At 40.6% G+C, this 23,132-nt stretch overlaps 1 protein-coding gene across 8 annotated transcripts in view; it reads left to right on the top strand.

The window, feature by feature from the left end:
• The window catches only part of tns1a (tensin 1a), a 166,402-nt gene that overhangs the window by 60,402 nt on the left and 82,868 nt on the right, over positions 1-23,132 (top strand). For all 8 annotated transcript variants that reach the window (XM_072683800.1, XM_072683799.1, XM_072683798.1 and 5 more), the window contains 2 exons: positions 4,412-4,526; positions 17,858-17,899. In XM_072683800.1, coding sequence (XP_072539901.1) covers positions 4,412-4,526; positions 17,858-17,899 — 157 coding nt within the window. The remainder of the gene's footprint in view (positions 1-4,411; positions 4,527-17,857; positions 17,900-23,132) is intronic.

Here is a 23,132-nt window from a genome sequence, read left to right as displayed (position 1 = left end):
TGTAATCAAATTCATCCTCTAGTTCATATACACTACCACACAGATGTTGAAGGTCACTCTGAACTGACGCCCAAATTCTAAATGACTGCAGTGCTTACTGGCAGCAGTGGTTGAATAGAGTGAATACACTTGAGGAAGACAATGTGAGGCAGGAGCTTTACCTACGGCCGCCCTTATACCGAGCTTTCCAATGCCAAGGTCACCCGCCTCCTTCCCCACAGCCCTCAGCTTAACCGGTCTGTCAGGGTGTGACAAAAGCCATTAAGATTTAGGGAGATACGAAGTGGAAAAATGCTGAGAAATACACTTTTCAAAACCATGGCCAAATGGGCTTTGCGGCATTGGGGCTCTGAGCATGTTTGGACAGTGTGTGTTTGTGTGTGTGTGTTGAGCATAAGGGATGAGAATGTTAGAGCTATCATCATCATGAAGAAAACTCTGTCCACTGCAGATCATAGTGTTGGATGACATAACATATTGTCAATGTTGGATTTCATGTCATATTGCAGTATTTGAGTTTTTAAAAATGGATTCCAAAATGTATTAACACATGGAGCTCAATTGTCACTCTAAAAAGTAGAACTGAAGCAGCTTTTTGTTGAATATACTTGGCTGTTCAATATGAGGCTTCAACTTGGCAATCAGAAAACCAACTGGGCATGAGTTTCAGTGATGATTTAGATCCTATTAACATAAAATAGAAAAATATTTTTGAGCATTTAAAAATCAGTATTTAACATTGGGCTACCACAGTGGTTCATATACCCATTATTTTCATTTCATTTTAAATGAATTATAATAGACCTAATTATAATGTCACCGGCGGTCAGGAGTTAATGCAACTATGCCCACTGTATGGCAGCATTAGCGTTCAGTATGAATACCGCTAAAATATGTTGGACCTTGCTATTTGGTAAAGTAATGCTCTAAAAACAGGTGGAAAACAAATATGCCCACAGCAGTTGTGAATTTAGCAACAGACTAAGTTCGATTAAAAGAGAAAGCAAGCAAAATAAACCAAATAAACCACTCTGCTAAGTGTGCCTGAAAACAGCTAAAAACACTCTCAGATATAAGGTTTTTGTCATGGCGTGTACGGCCAGACAAGAGGGGAGCCAGCTCCCTGACCAGAAAATGAGGCAAGCCAAACCTGAGTAAGCAGCGACTGCCTAGAACCGAGGTTGCCTAGGAGCATGAGCAGGAAGCTAACGTAACACATTTGCCTCTCAAACCAGTCTGTGGTTTCACTTGACTAAGAACAGATCACTTGCCAACCTGAACATGTCACCAACGTGTGGGGAGTGAAGGAGATCTCTGGAGATCCAAGGATTCAATGAGATTCAATTCACGGCAAGGAGCGGCCATCGTGAAGCTCCTTAAATGCTCCCAGTCCCAGGTGCAACTCATGAACAACAAACGAACCTAACTGAACATGAATCGACACAAAAAAAGGAAGTCCTTATATGGGCCCGTGGGCGGCGGCTCGGGATCGCCCCGGGGGAGGGCGCGATAACAAGGGCCTGCCGGTTTTATCCTGTAAACGTGTTTGATTTAAGCCTCAGTTAGCCAGACATTACTGGCTACACATGAATGAACATGGACTATTGGTTTCTCTGTAATTTGGATAAATTATTGAATTGTAAATTATTAAAAAAGGATTTATCTTTGTTGTCCTTTGAGGTCAAATTGCTGCCATACTTTCTAAAATATTGTTATAGCTAGCTAGCCTGGCTAGAAAATATAAATAATTTAACTTAATTAATACTCATTGAAATCATGCTCATCTCTGTGCATTTTGAATGGTTACTATCTGTTTATCCTGTTATTGTGTTATTAATGCACACTGATTAAAAACACTACTTGACCAAAAGAAACACAGTCGACTGGCAGGTCTCCAGCAGCTGATTCAGCTTGTCTTAAGGATATCCCTACTAACATGAGTGCACTATTTGCAACATTGCTATTCGTTTCCCCTTGCTCACTTTCGTAAAAAGGTTTAGCCTTATGAGTTTGCTTCAAAAGGCAGAGCCTTTTGTTTAAAATGAAACATGATCAATATGGACTGTGTTGATGAAACTAGCTAGTTGGCTAGCATGTGTCTTATGCTGGGAGCTTGGTCTTGTGTGACTGGAAATAACAGCCTGGCAGCATTGCAAAGATGGCCACTGGGTGAGCAGACTTTCCTATAAGGAATTTGCTCTAATATTAGCCATAGTCTCTCCATCACACAATTAACCATTAAGTTATTGTTTGAATGTTAATGCACTTCTAAATTATCAGTGTTGCAAATCCAGTTACAAACCCAACCTACAATGGCACACACTCAAACTGTGATGATGTTGTTATGTGTGTGTTCATCCTGTGGTGTAGTAGTGTTTGAGTAATTATTAGTATATAATTACTGGTATATAGTGTAAAAGTATATTCGTCTACTTTTAGATTTTTAAATGTTCATTTCAAACTAAATGTTTCAAATAAAATGAACTGGTGAAGTAGATAAGGCAGCACTTCTGTTGTGCCATTGACTTGAACAGACATATTTCACATATCGTACTATATTACATATTGTATTTATGATCATTAACATTGCTAATGATTACAATTTTGGAGTAGATTATGTTCTAGTAAACAGGTGTGTATGTGTGCACATGTTAAGCACATATTAAAGCAGCATTATGCAAATTTTGGTATTTCTTGCTAATGGCCTTCCCCTACAATCATGAGGTGAAAGTCACAATTTGAGACACTATGAAAGGACATGCTTTACACATGTATTTCTGGATGAACTGAGAGATAGAGTACTCTCTGAAGGTGAAAGAAGCATGTTGATAGAGGCGGTATAGTAATACTACAGGATTTTATACAAATACGACTTGGGTTAATCAGCTTTATATAGGTCTTGTGAGCACTGTCCTACCCGCTTCACCAGAGTTACATAGGGCATTTCACCAGAGTTAAACAGGGCAGTTAGTAGCCTGCTGAGCCCGGAGTAGAAACGATAGAGTTGCTGTTCTTCCTATAATAAAATACACTGAGTAGATATGAGTTTCTTTGGTTAAATATGTGAAGTGTGAAATTAGTTTGGCCGTCCTTTTAAGCAGAAGGTGTAGAAAGAGATAGGAGATGCAGTTCACAAGCTGCTGTTGACAGCACTGATGCCTGCTTTGCTTCTCATCAGACTTCATTAGTAACTTAATGAGCTAACTTCAAAGTGATAGCATTCTCTGGTGTATAGCAGCCAGGGCCGCTGTCGTTGAAACCACATATTCCCAGATGACACTCTGCAAATGTGCATCTTCCTTCCCCCCCCCCCCCCCCCCCCGATGTAATGCTGAAGGATGTATCATCGACACAGATCAGCCATAATATGAAAACCACCTGCCTAACATTGTCATATCCCCCAAAACCCATTTAACACATTGAGGCATGGACTACACAACACCACTGAAGGTTTCTGGCACTGTGGTATCTGGCACCAATACATTAGCAGCTGATCATTTTAGTCATGTAAGTTAGGAGGTAGGGGTTCATGGAGCACATCAATGAGCCTTAGATGACCCTCTTGCCAGTTCATCGGTTGTCCTTCCTTGGACCTCTTTTGGTAGGCAACTACCACTGCATAACAGGAACACTCCACAAGACCTGCCTGATGTTTCAGGAATGCTCTGACCCAGGCATCACAATTTTATCCCTCCAGATCCTTACACTTGTCCATTTTTCCTGCTTCCAGCTCATAAACTTTTTACTTGCCACCTAATATTTACAACCCCTATCAAGATAATCAAGGTTATTTACCTCATCTGTGGCTTTACTGTTTCAGTAAATGAGCAACATATTCAGGCCATCTGTATTTTAGATTTCATATATCAATCCACCCTTAGTATTTCTGTCAAATAAATCCAATTATATACATTGCAGTTAAAGCAACATTATGTATGTATTAAAATAAATCAAAATTAATTGTGATGCTCCACTGAAGTGTAATAAGGAGAACAGCGTATCTATCATTGCTACTCCAGACTTGGCACACTACTAACTGCACTATGTATTTTTTTTATTTTTAATGATTGAATAGTTCTTTATCTCTTAACTTGTCCAAAATGCATTAAATGCTGATTTAAATATTATCAAAAGTGATTGAGTCTGTATTTGTGGGAGCCTTACGTCAATTATTAACAATGCTTTATAGGAAGAAGAGCAGGCAATGCCTAATTTATCTGTACTTTACAAATCAACCGTTCAGCACTGCATAATTACCGGTGTCCACTAGCATTAGCATCTGGAGGGAATTCTAGTGTCAGACAGGTGTTAACAACATACAATTACATGTGAACAGCCCCCTTCAGAACAGCTTCACTACAAGAGCATGTTTTGACCTTTTATCTGTGTTTTGACTTGTCTCTTTTTGCAGCCGGAGGACTTTGAGGGCGTCCATTCCCACACTTTCAAGGTCAAGACTTTCAAGAAGGCCAAGAGTTGTGGGGTGTGCAAGCAGGCTGTGACCAAGGAGGGCCTGGTCTGCAGAGGTCAGTGCCAAAGTAACTTTACCTGTATTTCTGGGCAAAAGTACTAGATGGATCAGGTCCCCTGCAGTACCAAAGCTATGATGTGCTGATTCTGATGCCAGACTCTGAATTGGGTCCTTTGGGTTGAGGCACAAAAAATGAGTAAACCAAAAACAGGAAATGCATTTGTGTTAGCTGTGTAGTTCAGCTTTTTAGCACATGGGATAATGCAGAAGTGTTTTCTGTCTTTTCTGTTTGTATTTTTGCACTCTGGATGGATTGCTCAATTCTATAAAATGTTGTGCACATTTGTATGATTGTGAGTGACAATGCAGTGTAGCGTTTCATATTACCAACAGTAATGCAGATTTTGTCCCAATCTCTGAAGTCTGTGGTGACTGCAGAACCTGTCCAGGTACTTGTCCTAACTGCATCTTTGCAACAGGCAACCAGAGGTGACCAGCCAGTGGTGCAGTCTTCCATTTTTGTCACCAATTCTCATACTCTGGCTGATCTGAATTGTTATTTGCCATTATTTATGACAGTTAGCAGACTGAATATCATCATAGTTACAAGCATAGTAAAAACATCACAAATACTGCATTGAAAATGACAATCTTTTATCTGCAGCATTGTCAGGAAATATTGTGCCTACTATCCATTGTGCTTGTGTTTTTTATTCAATTTATTGTATTGTTTCTTTGCTCTGTGTTTGCACACTTGCACATTTACTTGCATAAATGTTACAAATGTTGCACATTAGCACTTTATGTAGTTTTGTGTAGTACTGCATTGCTCTCTGTTGCATCATGGTCCTGGAGGAACATCACTCGACTGTGTACCTCCATACTTTAATCAGCTTTTCAGCTGTATGGTGGCTTGAAAAAAAAAGAAATTACATTTTACAAATGCATAATTATTTTCAGATGCCATACAAAATCACGTTCAAAAAAAAACAACCTACAGCAACTGTATAGACATGGTGTAAATCCAGTCACAACACAAATGAAGTGTTGTTTCCATAGGACACTAAAAGCTACTATAATTTATTCATTTTATATTCAACTTTTAATGAACTGCATGTCATATCACATATCACTCAATAGGGTGTATGTATAGGGTGCAACCAAGAGGGGCAAAACAAAAGAACACACCTGGGGCTGGCGAGGCACTAGGGCTGTGCTAGCTGCCGGGGCTGAGCCTGAACCGCTATACAGAAACAAACCACCAGGCAGAGCCTGGGAAAAACTTAACTGAGACAAAAGTGGTGCGCTAGTCAGGCGGGCTGAACTTACAGGACTCATGGGAGTGGGGAGTCAGCCACCAAACCTAGACGACCGAACCGGTCCGACGGAGGGGAAGCTACCTGCCAAAACGAGCGTACGAGTTGCTCACTACCGGAGCTCCTGAACCAGAGCACGCTAAAACCGTGAAGCCTGGCAAGATCGCCGCAGACCTGCAGTAGCCCCCAAACAGACCCTGAGAATAATACTGCCTAGCTAGTTAGCTTGCTATGCTCAACTAGCTACGGCCAGAAGAGTCCTCTAGATACAGACGGACTCACAGACTAGACAGGTGAACACTGAGTACCCAAGGTTAGCTGAGTACCCTGAGTGCATCGAGTAATCCTCGGCCACCGGCAGCTGGCACTAGCCCAACTTAAATACACCAGCCCACAGGTGTAACACATTCACCAAACAAAGAATAGTCACATGACAAACATAACCAGAAACCAAAATGGCGACGAGGGGTGTCAACCCAAAAGTCCCTTTCAACATAAAAGTCCTTCACTTGACTAAACAGGACATGATGACAGCTCGCTTTGGGGCAGTTCTGGGTACCACCGCCGGACCAGACCTTAAACCTGGGGCAGCTGGCCCTGCTTGCCCGATAGGGGGTGCAGAAGCCACTGCCCAGACACTAACCGAGGCGGACGGGGCCGCCGGTGTGGCTTGAAAGGCGGACGGGGCCACTGACTTGACCTGTGAGGGTGCGCTGGGCCGCCCCCTTGACCCGTGAGGGCGCGCTGGGCCGCCCCCTTGGCTTGACTGGCGGGCTGGGCCGCCTCCGTGACCGGTGAGGGTGCGCTGGGCACGATCCGGGGCCGCGAGCGCCGCCTTGACGTGATCCGGGGCCGCGAGCGCCGCCTTGACGTGATCCGGGGCCGCAAGCGCCGCCTTGACCGTAGCCGAGGAGCTGGGCACAGCCACCGTAGCAGAGACCCTAGGCTTAGACCTAGGGCCCTGGACCTCAGGAGCAGATGTCTGCTTAAGGTGGCACACGCCCACCTCCATGGGCTCGCTGACAGGTACCCGTAAACCCACCCAGACGCTGAGTAATCGGACCGGTCTGCCTTCCAGGCCCGGCTGCTAAACCCCCAGCTCTCTGTGACTTGGGCTGTGACATGGTGGGGGTAGGGTGATCTGGGAGCTGGTCAAGCCTGATGGCGAGCGTCATGAGCTCATCCAGCTCAAGCGACTCACCTCGGCACGCCAACTCCTGCTGCATACGGGGAGCAAGCCTGTTGCGGAACTGGGCAGCAAGCCCAGTGTGACTCCACCCACTACGCGCAGCTAAGGAGCAGAACTCCAGCGCATAGTGGGCCACCGACCTGCTGCCCTGCTCCAGCCACAGCAACAGGTCGCCCGGCGTGAGCCACCCTCGAGGATGCTGAAACACCGCCTTGAAGTGCTTCAGGTATTCCGAGAAGGGCTCCACGCTAAGCTCCTCCCAGGTGGCTATGGCCCAATCCAGAGCTTCTTCAGCGAGACGGGATACAAGAAAGGCGACCTTTGCCTGGTCAGTGCTTGTTCCTTGACTACATAAATACACTGAGCACTGAAACAAGAACAAGCATCCATCCCCGCTGTTCGGGGGTAAAGAGGAACAGAACAGAAACCGTGACAACCAAGAGGGGCAAAACAAAAGAACACATCTGGGGCTGGCGAGGCACTAGGGCTGTGCTAGCTGCCGGGGCTGAGCCTGAACCGCTATACAGAAACATAAACCACCAGGCAGAGCCTGGGAAAAACTCTCATCTGAGACAAAAGAGGTGCGCTAGTCAGGCGTGCTGAACTTACAGGACTTGTGGGAGTGGGGAGTCAGCCAAGTCAGCCTGAGCACGCTAAAACTGTGAAGCCTGGCGAGATCGCCGCAGACCTGCAGTAGCCCCCAAACAGACCCTGAGAATAATACTGCCTAGCTAGTTAGCTTGCTATGCTCAACTAGCTACGGTCAGAAGAGTCCTCTAGATACAGACGGACTCACAGACTAGACCGGTAAACACTGAGTACCCAAGGTTAGCTGAGTATCCTCAGTACATTGGTTGCACTAAGAGTAATCCTCAGCTACCGGCAGTTGGCACTAGCCCTACTTAAATAAACCAGCCCACAGGTGTAACACATTCACCAAACAAAGAATAGTCACATGACAAACATAACCAGAAACCAAAATGGCGACGAGGGGTGTCAACCCAAAAGTCCCTTTCAACATAAAAGTCCTTCACTTGACTAAACATGACATGATTGTGATATGAAGTTCATGATCGCCTGTGAGCCGTGTCCCGGGACCGCCCCTGGGGCGGGCACAGCGGCGCGGGCGTGACAGGTACCTACGTTTTGGTACCTAAAATCCAGCTGGCTGCATTAAACATTTTTTGTTACAGACTAAAGGCTCTTCACATCAAGTATGACTTTTTCTCACCGATAAAATGGATGCGATTTTCAGTAGAATCTTCACAGTAAGTCTGATGCGACTTTTGTCTAAACACTCCAATCACAAGAAGACGATGGAAGAGGAAGAAGAGATGAATGCATTTTTGTAATTAGAATCTTGCTGGTCATACAAGCTTTTGTGTTCTGCTACAAGCAGGACAAGCTGTTCTGCCGCCATATGTCTGATCTGCAGCCATGACAACAGAGCTCTGATTGGTCAGCCTAATTTTTAATGCATCCGACCGCAGCGGTGCAGTCTGTCAGTCCATTCATAAATGTACGTTGATTTTTAAAACTTCACATACTCGGTGTGAAAGGGCCTTAACATTAAACTGGGCTTTCCTTGACTTTTCACAATAGTGTCATATGTAGCATCAACATTCAGTACTCTGATTTTCAACATTATAGCTATTGACTTTAGCAACATTACCTGATCTGTGATGAAGTATTTGCCACAGATTTACATATATTGACCAGATCCCACAGTTTACAATTTTCATCCTCTCTGCGGATGGCCTGAAGCTTTTTGGGGAAGTAAAGAAAATTGTAAAGTATTAGGGTTTGTTTTATTGTTGGGCAAACAAAATGCTTTGCATCAGATTTTAGGCATAGTGACACTAATATTTCAAATTAGAAAAACGAATGGGTTTGTTTTTTACTGAAAAGGGGGCGTAGTTGTTGGGACAACAGGGAAGTTAAATTGTGATTGCACTCATCCATGGCATTGCTACATTTTTTAAAACATGTAGCTTGCAGTTTTAGGGCCTCTCTGCTAGGGGACAGCTCCTCAGTCTGTCAGTCTGTGATTGTCGTGATTGTATGGTATAGACATCTGAATGGTTTGGCATGGTGATGTCATTGTTCAGGTCTCTTGATATGACTTTAGCATGTACAGAACACCATATCGCCACATTTTGTAGAATACTTTCGCAAATATATAGGTACACATATTTACATGCTCACAGTTGTGCGGGCACATGATAATCCATATACAAATGGGGTTGAGATTTTGGCAGCTTCCCGGCTGTTAAAATTAGCCCCTCTGCATTACCCCAGATAAAAGCTGACAGTAGGAAAAAAAAACAGCTTGACTCAATGCCAAACAAAAAAGAGTAAACTGGGGCAGCCGGTTTGGCTAAAGCATCAGAGGTCTGGACTGTGCCTGCTCAGTTCTCTCTACATTCATCCATCCACGCATCCATCCTTTCCCTCTCTCTCCAGAACTGTGTTCTTCCTTGCCTTCATTTTGTCCACAAATGGAGCCTAGGTTTCATGGTGTGCCTAAAGGTTGTTTTTCCTCCTTCTACCAGAACCGAAACACTGCTGCTTGGTATGCATTTATTTCAGGTTCTTGTCTGTGGTGACAGACTGGCTCTTTGTTCTGTTTCTCTGATGAGATGCCACAACCATAATATTATTCATAAAGGCACTGAATGCTTGAAACCACATCTGAACTTTCCATGTTTTTGTGGAGGCAAGCTGAAGGTTGCACTGGGGGAAAATTCATAGAATCCAGTGGAATCAATGAACATGTAACACTCCCTGGACATTAACTAGAGAGGACTTAATCATTAGATCATTACAATAATATACTCAGATAACAACATTTACACATGATAATTTGTTTATGGAACCATGTATGTTAAAGCTGTAAAATTTGATGTTACTGTGGCTGCATCCCAACTCACACAACTACGCTAGTGAGTGCAGTTGTAATATCGGTAATTTGAAACACTTATTATCTAGTCAAGTCAAGTCAAGTCAGATTTATTTGTATAGCGCTTTTTACAACTGTTGTCGTCACAAAGCAGCTTTACATAATTAGTACTTAATAAAGGACAGAGACAGAGAAGAAAGAAGAAATAACATGAAGGATCAAAGACCCCCGTGAGCAAGCCAACGGCGACAGTGGCAAGGAAAAACTCCCTCAGAGCTGGAGGAAGAAACCTTGGGAGGAACCAAGACTCACAAGGGGGACCCATCCTCCTCTGGCCAGACTATTTAAACATTAATGATAAAAATTACCAAAGCAGATACAACAGAAAGTTAATAGTGGTTATATTAATAGTGTCAGACAGACACGAGTCCATCTAGGTTTCAGCACGGCCACCAAACAGGCAGCAGCGGCAGGCGGGTGAGCCATGGGTGGTGGCGGGTTGGGACCCGCTGGCTGGACTGGTAGGTGGCAGCTGGTTAGAAGCAGGTAGAGGGGACCTCAGCGGGCAATCTTCCAGCAGGTCGGGCTGGGTGGCCATATACTCGAAGAAGGTAAAAAGAGAAAAGTTAGTTCTAAGAGGAATTTTATGGAGGGCAGAGAATGTTGAGAATCAGCATCAGGGTATGTCTGACGACTCCGGCAGGTGTGATTATCACAGCATAATTAAAAGGAGAGAGCCAGAAGGTAACACGGACACTGGCGCACCCTGAGAACACCAGCATCTATCTGCTCCACCGTCAACAAACCTGAGTGATCGCATGTAAGCAGCGAGACGACAGCTCCAGCATCTCAGTGTACTACAATTCCCTGGGTCCGCGAACCCCTGGAACTGCAGCCCTTATCTAAGAAACATTAATTACCAAAAGCTAAACTAAACATATAAGTTTTCAGCTTAGATTTAAAGATTGAGACTGTGTCTGAGTCCCGAACATTATCTGGAAAGTTATTCTAGAGTTGGGGGGCTTTATAAGAAAAGGCTCTTCCCCCTGCTGAGGTTTTCTGAATTTTGGGAACGAGTAATCCAGCACCCTGAGATCTAAGTAGTCTTGATGGTTCGTAATATACTATAAGATCCTGCAGGTACTCAGGAGCGAGGCCATGTAGGGCCTTATATGTTAATAGAAGAATTTTGTATTCGATACGGAATTTAACTGGGAGCCAATGAAGTGTTGATAGAACTGGACTGATATGGTCAAATTTTCTAGTTTTAGTAAGGACCCTGGCTGCAGCATTTTGCTACCAGCTGAAGTTTATTGAGGTTCCTGCTGGAACAACCTGACAGTAGTGCGTTACAATAATCTAGCCTTGAGGTAATAAAAGCGTGTACTAGCTTTTCTGCGTCTTGTAGTGATAAGGAGTTTCTTAGTTTGGAGATGTTCCTAAGCTGCATAAAGGCTGTTCTACTAATATTAGCTATATGTTGCTCAAATGATAAATCTGAGTCGAATGTGACGCCAAGATTTTTAGCTGCTAAACCAGGAATGATGGAAGAATCAGCCAAGTCTAACATTAAGTCTGATAGTTTATTTTAAGTCTCCTACTATTATAACTTTGTTGCTGCACACTGCCAAGTCTGCAGCAAAATCACTAAATTCTTTTAAAAATTATAGGCCCTGGAGGCCTATAAATATTAATCAGTGTGAAAACATTTTTATTTGTGGCTGGATTTGATATATTAATGTAGATAATCTCAAAAGAAGTGAAGGTGTTACAGTGTTTTTGAATAATCTCTAGTGTATTCTGATAGATTATACATACTCCACCTCCTCAGCCTGATAATCTAGGGCTATGTACATATTTATAGCCTGTGGGGGTGGCTTCATTTAGTGCTATATATTGATCAGGTCTAATCCAGGTTTCGGTTAGGCAGAAAACATCTAGTTTCTGATCACATATAATTTCATTTACGATCACTGCTTTTGAGGATAGTGATCTAATGTTAAGTAGACCAAGCTTTAGGTCTGAGGTGCTGCTGTTATCGTTGAAATGAGAGATTTTAACACTGTTTAAATTATTAAAACGAGCTGATCTAGATGTTCTATGTTTGGGTTAAATTCGGGGCACAGACACAGTCTCAATACAGTGAAACCTGGGTGACACCTCAAAGCAGCTCGCAGACGGTGGGTTTAGCCTGTCTGTCTGCGGCCTGGTCCCGGCTCTGGATTGTCAGCAGCTGGATTGCCTACATCTACAGTGGTTTCTGTCAAGGTGTAGATATATTAGGCCCAAAGTGAACAGTCTTTAAGATGATGTGTTAAAAGCAAGCATGAGAATGTGAGCCTCTTTGACAAGGGTCAAATTGTAATGGTAAGACAAGTCAGAGCATCTCCAAAACATCAGGCAGGTTTTGTAGGGTGTTCCTAGTATTCAGTGGTCAGTACCTACCAAAACCGGTTCAAGAAAGGAGCCACCTGTGAACTGACGACAGAGTTATGGACACCTAAGGCCAACTGATGCGACCTATGAGTGGCCCCACCTTACAATTTACAGGATTTGCTGCTAAAGTCTTGGTGCCAGATACCACAGGATGCCTCGGATGCTCAGATTCACATACACATGTGAACAAAATTGTTGGTACCCCTCAGTTAATGAAAAAAAAAACCCACAATGGTCACAGAAATAACTTGAATCTGACAAAAGTAAGAATAAATAAAAATGCTATGAAAAGTAATCAATGAAAGTCAGACATTGCTTTTTAACCATGCTTCAACATAATTATTTTAAAACAGGCCTGGACAGAAATGATGGTACCCTTAATATTTTGTTGCACAACCTTTTGAGGCAATTACTGCAATCAAACAATTTCTGTAATTGTCAGTGAGACTTCTGCACCTCTCAGCAGATATTTTGGCCTACTCCTCATGAGCAAACTGCTCCAGTTACATGTACATTTACATTTATGGCATTTAGCTGATGCTCCTACCTAGAGCAACTTACATGGTTACTCATATTACAGAAGTAGGCCAATGCAGTGCTAGGAGTATTGCCCAAGGACTCCTATTGGTGTAGCACACCCAGACTGGAAATCGAACCCTGGTCTCCAACATGGTGTAATAGCGCACTGGCAGCTAGTGGGTTTATCTGTTGCGCCACACCAACCAACCAAGTTGTCTCTGGTTTGAAGGGTGCCTTTTCCAGACGGCATGTTTCAGCTTCTTCCAAAGATGCTCAATAGGATTTAGGTCAGGGCTCATAGAAGGCCACTTCAGAATAGTCCATTGTTTTCCTCTTAGCCATTCTAGGGTGTTTTTAGCTGTGTGTTTTGGGTCATTATCCTGTTGCAAGACCTATGACCTGCGACTGAGACCAAGCTTTCTGACACTGGGCAGCACATTTCTCTCTAGAATTCCTTGATAGAGAGATTTCATTGTACCCTGCACAGATTCAAGACACCCTGGGCCAGATGCAGCAAAGCAGCCCCAGAACATCATTCATCTAGTCCATGTTGAGTGTGGTACACACCATGTCACCAAACAGCACAGTGACTACCTGTAGCCCTATATATAGACTGACTGATTACAAGATTGTAGACATCTGTGATGCTAATTAGTGGACACGCCTTGATTTAACATTTCCTTTTGGTCACATTATTTTCAGGGGTACCATCATTTTTGTCCAGGCCTGTTTAATGAGTTTGCATTTTAAAATAATTCTGTTGAAGCATGGTTCAAAATCAATGTGGCATTTTCATTTGTTCATTTTCATAGATTTTTTTATTATTACTTTTGTCAGATTTAAGTTATTTCTGTGACCATTGTGGCTTTTTCTTTCATTAACCGAGTACCAACAATTTTGTCCACATGTTTAAGGGGACCTACTCAATATTTTGCAGGTGGTATTAATGTTATGGCTGATTAGTATAAACAGAGTCATTCAAATGGTTTGGTTTAAAATAGTCAGATTTGAGAATTTTGAGTCAGAATTCTTCACAGTATTGTTGGTAGGAACCAGACATCTAACATGTCACCTGAAGTGTGAAACACTGTTATAATGATTGATGAGTTTTTAGATAAGCTTTGGCCTACTCCTCATGAGCAAACTGCTCCAGTTACATGTACATTTACATTTATGGCATTTAGCTGATGCTCCTACCTAGAGCAACTTACATGGTTACTCATATTACAGAAGTAGGCCAATGCAGTGCTAGGAGTATTGCCCAAGGACTCCTATTGGTGTAGCACACCCAGACTGGAAATCGAACCCTGGTCTCCAACATGGTGTAATAGCGCACTGGCAGCTAGTGGGTTTATCTGTTGCGCCACACCAACCAACCAAGTTGTCTCTGGTTTGAAGGGTGCCTTTTCCAGACGGCATGTTTCAGCTCCTTCCAAAGATGCTCAATAGGATTATAGGATAATACCAATAGGATAGTACCAACAGTTTTGTCCACATGTTTAAGGGGACCTACTCAATATTTTGCAGGTGGTATTAATGTTATGGCTGATTAGTATAAACAGAGTCATTCAAATGGTTTGGTTTAAAATAGTCAGATTTGAGAATTTTGAGTCAGAATTCTTCACAGTATTGTTGGTAGGAACCAGACATCTAACATGTCACCTGAAGTGTGAAACACTGTTATAATGATTGATGAGTTTTTAGATAAGCTTTGAGCCTGATTTTTTTTTCAAAATACATTTCAGTTCCAAAAAAAATGTATCTGGTGAGGTGCTTTGTCAAATGTCTCTGTTTTCTTAAAATTATCTAAATACATTGCTTCTCAAAAATTATTTACTCACCCAACACATTCTCAATGGTATTTAAATCTGGTAATGGCCATGACAATTTACTACCCACTCCTTGACATACTGTATGGCATCTATATTTGTACATTTACAAAGTTATTTTTGGGGTTAGAAAAGAAAGCATAGATTAAGTAGATCAAAATGTTAGGATGTACACATAGATGTATTTGAGCAGTTCTTTTTGACCCAGTGCATTTTTCTCAGAGAGTTACTCAGAGAGCCTGAATATGGCCCTTTTTAAGCAGCACTGAGTCTTTGTTTATTGACTGTTGAATGTAGATCTATGTGATTTAGTGAGCTTTATCAGACAGACCTGAATCGCTCTCTGTTGTGTTTAAATATTCAGTAGATGTGTTGGCTTCAGTGGCTGTGAAAGGCCCTGTCGTAGAAGACGTAGACTGATTGACAAGAAGATGTGTCAGCTGCTGATTGTTTATCTCAGATAAGCTCCAGTTCCACTCAGTAAAGAAGTGATGCAAGCTGTGATGCAAAGCAATGTAAAGTTCATGTATAACACCTACCGACTGTATGACTGTATTGGAAACGTGTACCTTTTGACCACCTGCTTTATAGGTTTAAAACTTGAAACAACATCTTCAGGCACATATTGCAAGCACATTAAGTCATATTTAGTTCTGTGTCTTCTGTAAGTGGAAAAAGGAAGTCAAAGGAAAAGGAAGTAACAGAAAGCTGTTTTAAAAGGTGGACATAATTTTGGACATAAAATTTGTAAATACAGTGGAATATGTAATCCATTGCTCTTTCAGTATCTTTGTATGTTGTGACTTGTGCACCAGTTTTATTTAGAACACATGGATCCAGTTTGCATGAAAACTAGCAGAAAATAAGAAAATACTTAGTACATTAGGCCCAATATGGAAATTGATCCATCACTGCAGCATTGCTATAATTTGCAATTTGCATATTGTATTTTTACATGCTATTACCAAAATATTGGTTGGAGTCACTACTGTGCTGAAAGAAAATTGCCAACCCAACCAAACTAATTAATGGTCCTATAGTGGTGCCCTTTCACTGATGGGCAGAGAAAGTGTAAAACAAGAATAACTGCAAACCTGTGCACCTATAAGGTTAGTGTTCATAGTACACTATAAACTAAAATCAGCTCAAATTACAATTTTAAGTTAATTTATCAAAACACTTTTTTAGACATGTAATACGCAAAAACTAGAATTTAACCACCCACTTCAATTTCTCAGTTTAGTCAAACGTTCATTGACCATCAGCCATTCCTTCCTCTTAAGCTACAGATTGCTGGGCTCGTAATGTGTTCACCTAATGTTAGGGGGCAAATGCTTAAGCAGTTGTGTCATTAAGTCCAACAATATTTCATACAGACATGTACATGTTCTGGTTATGTAATATTTGATATTCAATCAACCCAAAATCATTTCAAATCCAGATTTTTCGGACGGATTGTGAGATTCAAGCTTGCATACGGCTTTTCGGTCTGACACACGATTTCCATGCAGTTTTTTGTATATTTTTCCCCCATAGAATGGATCGACTGCAAATGCTTTGGCACCCATCAAATGTCACAATGATACGAATACACTAGAAACACTCAACCAACCATATGGCTTACCAAAGCGCCACTTGGCAACACCTGAGCAACCACCTGAGACTACATAGCAACCAACTTAAACATATCAACTTCCAATCTCCTTGCAATCCAATAACACTCATCTAGCAAGCACTCTCCAACACCATAGCAAGCCTACCGCCTACCAACCACTTAGCAACTCTGCAGCAACCACTTATCAACACCATAACAACTACCTGGGATACCATGGCAACCACCTAGCAACACCATAGCAACCATATAACAAAAACTTAAGTGGCACAAAGCAAGCACTTTTCTAGTTTGTAAAATGTAATGCAGAAAATAAGACTTCTGTTCTGTGGTTGCAAACGACCACTGATGAATGGTTAGAGTAGTGGTCAAACACCTTGCATCTGGAGCACGACCTTACTGCATAACTTAGCTCTAACCCTAATGCAGCTCATTATTGTATTCAGGGCTTTTTGAGAAGCCTTATTGAATGTGTCAGTGTCACAGATTGAGAGTAATCCACTGACTGGTTAGAGCTGGGTTGTTGAAAGAAACTAGTCACTTGTAAAAGGCTAGAGCAGTGGTCACCAACCCTCCTTCTCCTTAACCTTCTTGTCTTCTTTCACTTCCAAATAACACCTTAACCACCTTATCAATGACTAAAATATATTAGATAGTAAAAAAATAGACTAAGTGTGGCTGTTAGCAGGGTTGGAGCTAAAGTATTCCGGATGGTAAATTTTCAGAACAGGGATCTGGGGTGGTAACCCTTGAGACTTACTAAGACTAACTGCCTCAACAGGGAATCAGTGGGCTTCATGTAATATTACAGACTGGTATAAGATTTGCCATTTTTGTCTTGCACAAAGAACAATAGCTCTGTTTTTTTTTTCATATCATTGCTGTCACATAAACAAGCTTCAAAATAGTATAATCAAAATAGTAACTTTATAGGAGAAAGAAAAAAATCTTTACACTGACTTCAATGGAAGTCATTTTCGCGCATTTAACTGGTTCATTATTGAATACATATTGACAATACGTTCCTACATATTTTATTTCATGTTCTATAAATAAAGTTAGGCTGGGATGTACTCAGATGTGGTTTAAATGTTTCTGTGCTAGAAACTAAAGCATTACTTGTTAAAATGAGAGTGGAATAGCAAGAATAGTATTGTAATAGTTTTTTTCTGTACAGAACTCTGACTCAGGCTTTATTGTCAGCTTCTTTTTTAATTGCAGTTTATTGCAAGCATGAGGATTCTTTACAATGCATTTATATTTACTACCTAATTTAGCTGCCGTCAGCCAGCCACTCTTTTTGCCACTTAGGTGTTTTATGCAGTAAAACTCCACTTGAGGGCAGCACAGTAGAGGCTAAGGCTGAGCAGATGAACAGACACAGTAAATTAGAGGCAGAACTAAAATGAGTATAATAAGTAAATATGAAATGTTAATCTAAATGTGAAACTGGAAAGTTTGCAGAGCTTCACCATCAAGCATGCCACCAGTTGCTTTTCTATAGAATAATTTGTTTGTCTCTTCTATGATATTCCTGTTTTGCTCTGCAGTTGTTGTTTAACTGTATTTTTATGCTTTTCTTTCAGTGTGCAAATTGTCCTGTCACAAGAAATGCGAAGTAAAGGTAGGTCATGGGGGTGTTTTTTCCATCTTCTAAGATCATCTACTAAGACAGCAAATTGCACAAACATTTGAGAACATTTGAGGCATTAGTGAGTCACGCTGGTCTGGAAAATCCCTCCTTAAATTATAGACACTCAAGCTGTGCTCTAGGGGCCACTGCTTGGATCCTGGAGGACTTTAGCTATGGGTGGGCAATGTGACGATATGTTATTGTTAATTGTTAATTGTTGCATAACAACATGCTTTTCTGAGTCATCAGTGCTTGTAGAACACTAAACAACTGCTTGGTTTAAAAACAAATAAGTCAACTTAATACAATTTATAGACAGCAACTACAAAAATCAGTGTATAGTAACAGCATAACCTTCATGTTAACAAGTTAATATGGATTGGATATCAGCCCTATCTTATTCTTTTGTTAATTTATTTTTCTGGTGTTTGAGTATGCAAATAGTTTATTTTGTTTGTATTGCCTTCTTTAACCCTTGAAACACATTTGAAGGCCTGTACATGGGTCCATACTTATATATAATGTATCCTCCTTTCCCCCATCATATCTCCTATCCGTAAATTTAGCTTGCAGTTGTGATTACTTTTAATCAGTAGGTTTCTTATTAGAAGACAGACTGCAGGCCAACCATTTAGTTTAGGAGATACGGAGCCTTTATTTATTGGTTTGTTAGCTGCAAACATAGGTCTCACGAGGTTCACTCCCAGTGTATTACCATATATAAGTAAATAGTAATGTGAACTTTGGTGGTGCTTTATGTTTTCCCTGGAAAGTCATGTAGCTCGAAACCAAGTGCTCAGTGTCTCAGAGGCTGTTTGCTTTGGCCCACATGTTCCTCCCGTATTGACCAGATCTAATAATAAACCTTGCTGTCTTTTACTCTGCTACAGGGGGTCCTGATGGGACGGAGGCTTTTTTTGGAGGGGGAGAGCGGGAAAAAGGAGGAATGTCAAAAGAAAATGGGGAGAAATATTTTGTTTTGTAGGGATAGGGAGTGAAAAAGGACATAGGTTGTTCCCTGGTCAGATCTTACCTCTTGTTCACTGTTCACTATTTTATGTTGGATAAATGTTTATTGGAGGACAGGGACAACATTTTATTGCAGTTATGACCTAAACATCTGTATGTACACCACATAATTTAAGGATGCCTTGCCTGCTTTAGAATTATCTGTGTTATGTGTATGTTTTATTTTTGCTTTTGCTTGGTGGCACATGAATAACCAACAGCATACTAGGCAGATGGTCAGATGATTTGGTTTATTAGTGGTTATAAGTGGTTATACTGTAGTTCATATGTTTGTAATATCAATGTTGAAAACCATTGATTTACTACGCTTAAAAGTGGAGTAGTCGTTTACAATTTTTTTTTTACAATAAGCATCAAGAGATTTAAATGAAATAAAATAATTATAATTATTCATAAATAATCAAAAAATAAATAATAATACATTTCAACAGCATAAATGATGGGGGTTTACACAATATGTCATGGTTATTTTATGAATAAATTAAAACCTCATATTTGAGGTATATTGTAAGTTTATACCTAACATATTGCATTTTTCCCTTTGTTCTCTAAGCAAACACTTTTTTTTTACTGTGTACTTGTCTTAAGACAACAGAGGTTTAAGGCATGTAACTATGGCAATATGTAGTAATGTAATTTCAGTAACCATTTTATCTAATTTTTTACCATGAAATAACTTGTGTCATTAACGCTGTATGATTGCAGTTAATTGTGCATCTAAATAAGAAAAGACTTTTTCTTCAGTCAAGTACCCAAAGCCCAATTTGAGGGGAAATGGCAAAATGATGCCGACATCCTGGTCAGACATAATGTTCAGTTATCAGTTTTTTAATATAATCTATTAAAGAAATACACTAGATGTACACCAAGTTGCTTTCTGTGTCCTCTATGAGGCATTGTTCATGTAAAACCAAATAGCAAATAAAGGGAATTGTTCTATGCAAACAAATAAGCAGTAATTACTGCACAAGTTAAGTCTTTCTTTGCCTAAAACAGTAAATAATAACTAGCTACACTTCATAACAAACCACTGGCAACAACACTCCCCAACACACATATACAAAACGCATTCACTGTATTTTCCAATAAACCTTTAGGTCTTTGAAGACATGGACAATGTCTCTAGGAATTATAACAAATGTCTGCTATAATGGCCTAATTTTCAGTTAACAACCCATTTATTCATAAAAAAAAATAGTCTGGCTCGTCACTGATTTATATATTTATTTAGTTGTGTTTAGTAGTTTAGTAGTATGTGTTCCACTTCGAAAACGTCCTATCTTCACCAAAAGGTAAAGGTAAGGTAAAGAGAAAAATTATCTGGATTATTGTATTATTTTGTCCATATTTGAAGTTTAGAATTAAACAGGCTGTTTTGTTACTTTGCATTTAAGGATTGGATGATTCTAACTGTATTGCGCCCTGTATCATTCAAAATCAATTTTAAAATTCATTGATGCAGTTTGGAAACCAGTACTGTGGACTGATTCAAATTATCTCAGATTTTCAGCTTAGTAAAGAAAATGACCTTTTCCATAATTTGTGCCTCTTTTTTATGAAATTGCCAACTAATCATTGCCAGGTCATCAAGAACGCAAACTTTAAGCTCCTTTGCTACAATGAGCATTATATGTTTGGAAGAAAAGGGAGCAGAAATTCATGAAAACCTTTTCAACTGTTGAAGCTGGATTCATCATGATCTAGACTTTTTTTGCAGCCAGTGGCATGGGGAAAATTTTACTGGTAGAGGGACGAATAAACACAGTTAATTAATAGCTAATTCTGGGAGCACATCACTGTCTGCAAAAAAAGCTGAATAGGAAAAGAGGATGGTATTGTGGGCTTCTAGTGGGTGATGCTAAATATACTTCCAAATTTACAATGTACTACCTCAAGAGGTGCCAACTGAAGGTTTTGCTCTGGCCTTCACAGTCCCCTGACCTAAACATAGTTGAAAATGTGAATATACCTCAAAAGAGTAGTGCATGCAAGGCTCTCACAGAACTTAAAGCTCTTTGCTAATCAAGAAGGAACTGAGTTAAACAACAGTTTAATTGAGTGCCATTTTACACACATCTATCAATAATGGCCAAGAGTCAATGTGCAAGAAATTGCAACAATTAAAGGCTGTTAAAAATGCTTCTTAATGGATTCACCCCTGAAATTTACCATGAGGACACAATGAGACTGTAAGTGTTAATATCTTAATGGATTTAACTCTGAGTCATGGCTGGATCACAACAGATTATTTTAGGGTGACAGATTGTGTAGTGAAACCACTTTAATAGAAGCACATACTATTTGGCCTGGCTTGCTAAAAGGGAGCCGCTCAATAGGACAGAGCCTGCTGTGACATATCAAGGGATTTCAAGAATTTTCAGTGATGTGCCAAATCTCAGTAAAGGCGCCCTCAGACTGATAGATCACGACAGAGTGGAATTTCTGCTTTCCCACAAAGGTGACTCCCGGCCCCGGGGAATGTGAAACTTCTATCATTTAAACTTATGGCATTTCACATGAATGAGGTTTTCCTGTGTTTATTGGTGCAAATGGTTCTTTCTATTTACATTTTAAGTTTTATGCTATGCCTTTCTGGTCAGTATGACTATATAAGTAACATACTGCATGTCTATTTATTTTCATTCTCGCTGTTGTCAGAAAACATTATAAATCTTCTGTTTGAGCCTATTAGTGGGTTGTACCTTTAGGATGAATTTAATCTAACTGATTCTATCTAGCTAAGACATTCTGGATAGATTATACAGTCATAAGCCACTGAGCCTAACAAATGAATTGGAATAATCTCATAATTTCACTGTTAAATTACATGTTTGTGCTGTTCTATCATTACTCTGATCATCATATTTCAAAAAGAATGCATAATACAATGTGAGTGTACTAAAATAACATCAACACTATTTATTAACAGATTGTCTCGCCTGGTCGTAATCACACTTAAATTGAGACTGTACTCGAATATCACCTTATGGTACTAGTAACATTTATCTCAATGAAAATGAAACAGATGTAGATTTTTACAGCATTACTGTACTTAGTGTTACATGTCCTGTTTTTAGTATTTTGCGTCTTTTAAGTATTTTAAAATACTTTTACAAGCCCATCAAAAAGTTTGAAAAAAAAAAAACCCTATCTGAAGAGTTTGTAGTAGGGTAGGGTTAGTTTTTAGCTTCATCCATAGCGTATCTGGCAAGCCTCTTTGTCTCCTTGCGCTGCACACCTCACTTTTGTGAGTGGTTGTAGCATGTGGCTGCAGTTAACCTCAAAAAAGCTTTTGCTAGTGGGCTTAGTGTATATACATTTTGGGTGTGCAAAGTGTTACCTTGATGTACTGAACTCTCATTATTCTTCTGTGTGGTGTTATGTATCCGTAACGGCACATGCAAATGAGGCAAAAAGGTAAAAGTGCCACATTATGCAAATGGTAAAATATGCTGGTAATCCTGGTTTGTGAATGAACAAATGTTCTTCTTCAAAGCTATTTGCTTGCAAAGTCACAGCAAAGTAAAGAAAACATTAAGTATCAGGTTACAGTGGCACCTGTCAAAGGCAAGATATATTAGGCAGCATGTGAACAGTCAGTCCTTGATGTTGATGTGTAGGAAGCAAGATAGATGAGAAAGCATTTGAATAAAGGCACAAATTGTGATGCCTTGATGACTGAGTCAATGCATCTTCAAAAGAGTGCTCCAAGAAAGAACAACCAATGTGGGGGGATGCTATGTGGGGTGCTTTGAGGAACCTACAAGAAAATATTGTTAGAAGTAAAAGTTTCTTTGTAGGTTTCTCAAAGAACACTTCCACAGTAGCCCATACCTCAAGTAGTACAGCTCTGCTAGCTCTAATTAGACCCATTGAGATGAGATTAAGAAGTGAAGAATAATGAGAGTTCAGTACATCAAAGTAACACTTTGCACACCCAAAATGTATATACACTATCATTGACTCTGTTAACTTGGAGGAGTACACAGCATCAGTCACTGGCTACATCAGCAAGTGTATTGATGATGTCACTGTCTCCAAGACCATCACCACACGCCCAAATCAGAAGCCGTGGATGACTCCTGAGGGACGTGCGCTACTGAGGACCCGCGACTCGGCCTTCAGAGTGGGTGACAAGGCGGCCCTAAGGAAAGCAAGAGCCAAATTGTCACGAGCCATCCGAGAGGCAAAGCGCGCAC

Source organism: Salminus brasiliensis, chromosome 7 (assembly GCF_030463535.1).
Source record: "Salminus brasiliensis chromosome 7, fSalBra1.hap2, whole genome shotgun sequence".
Lineage (NCBI taxonomy): Eukaryota > Metazoa > Chordata > Actinopteri > Characiformes > Bryconidae > Salminus > Salminus brasiliensis.
This window is presented reverse-complemented; position numbering and strand designations above follow the sequence as displayed.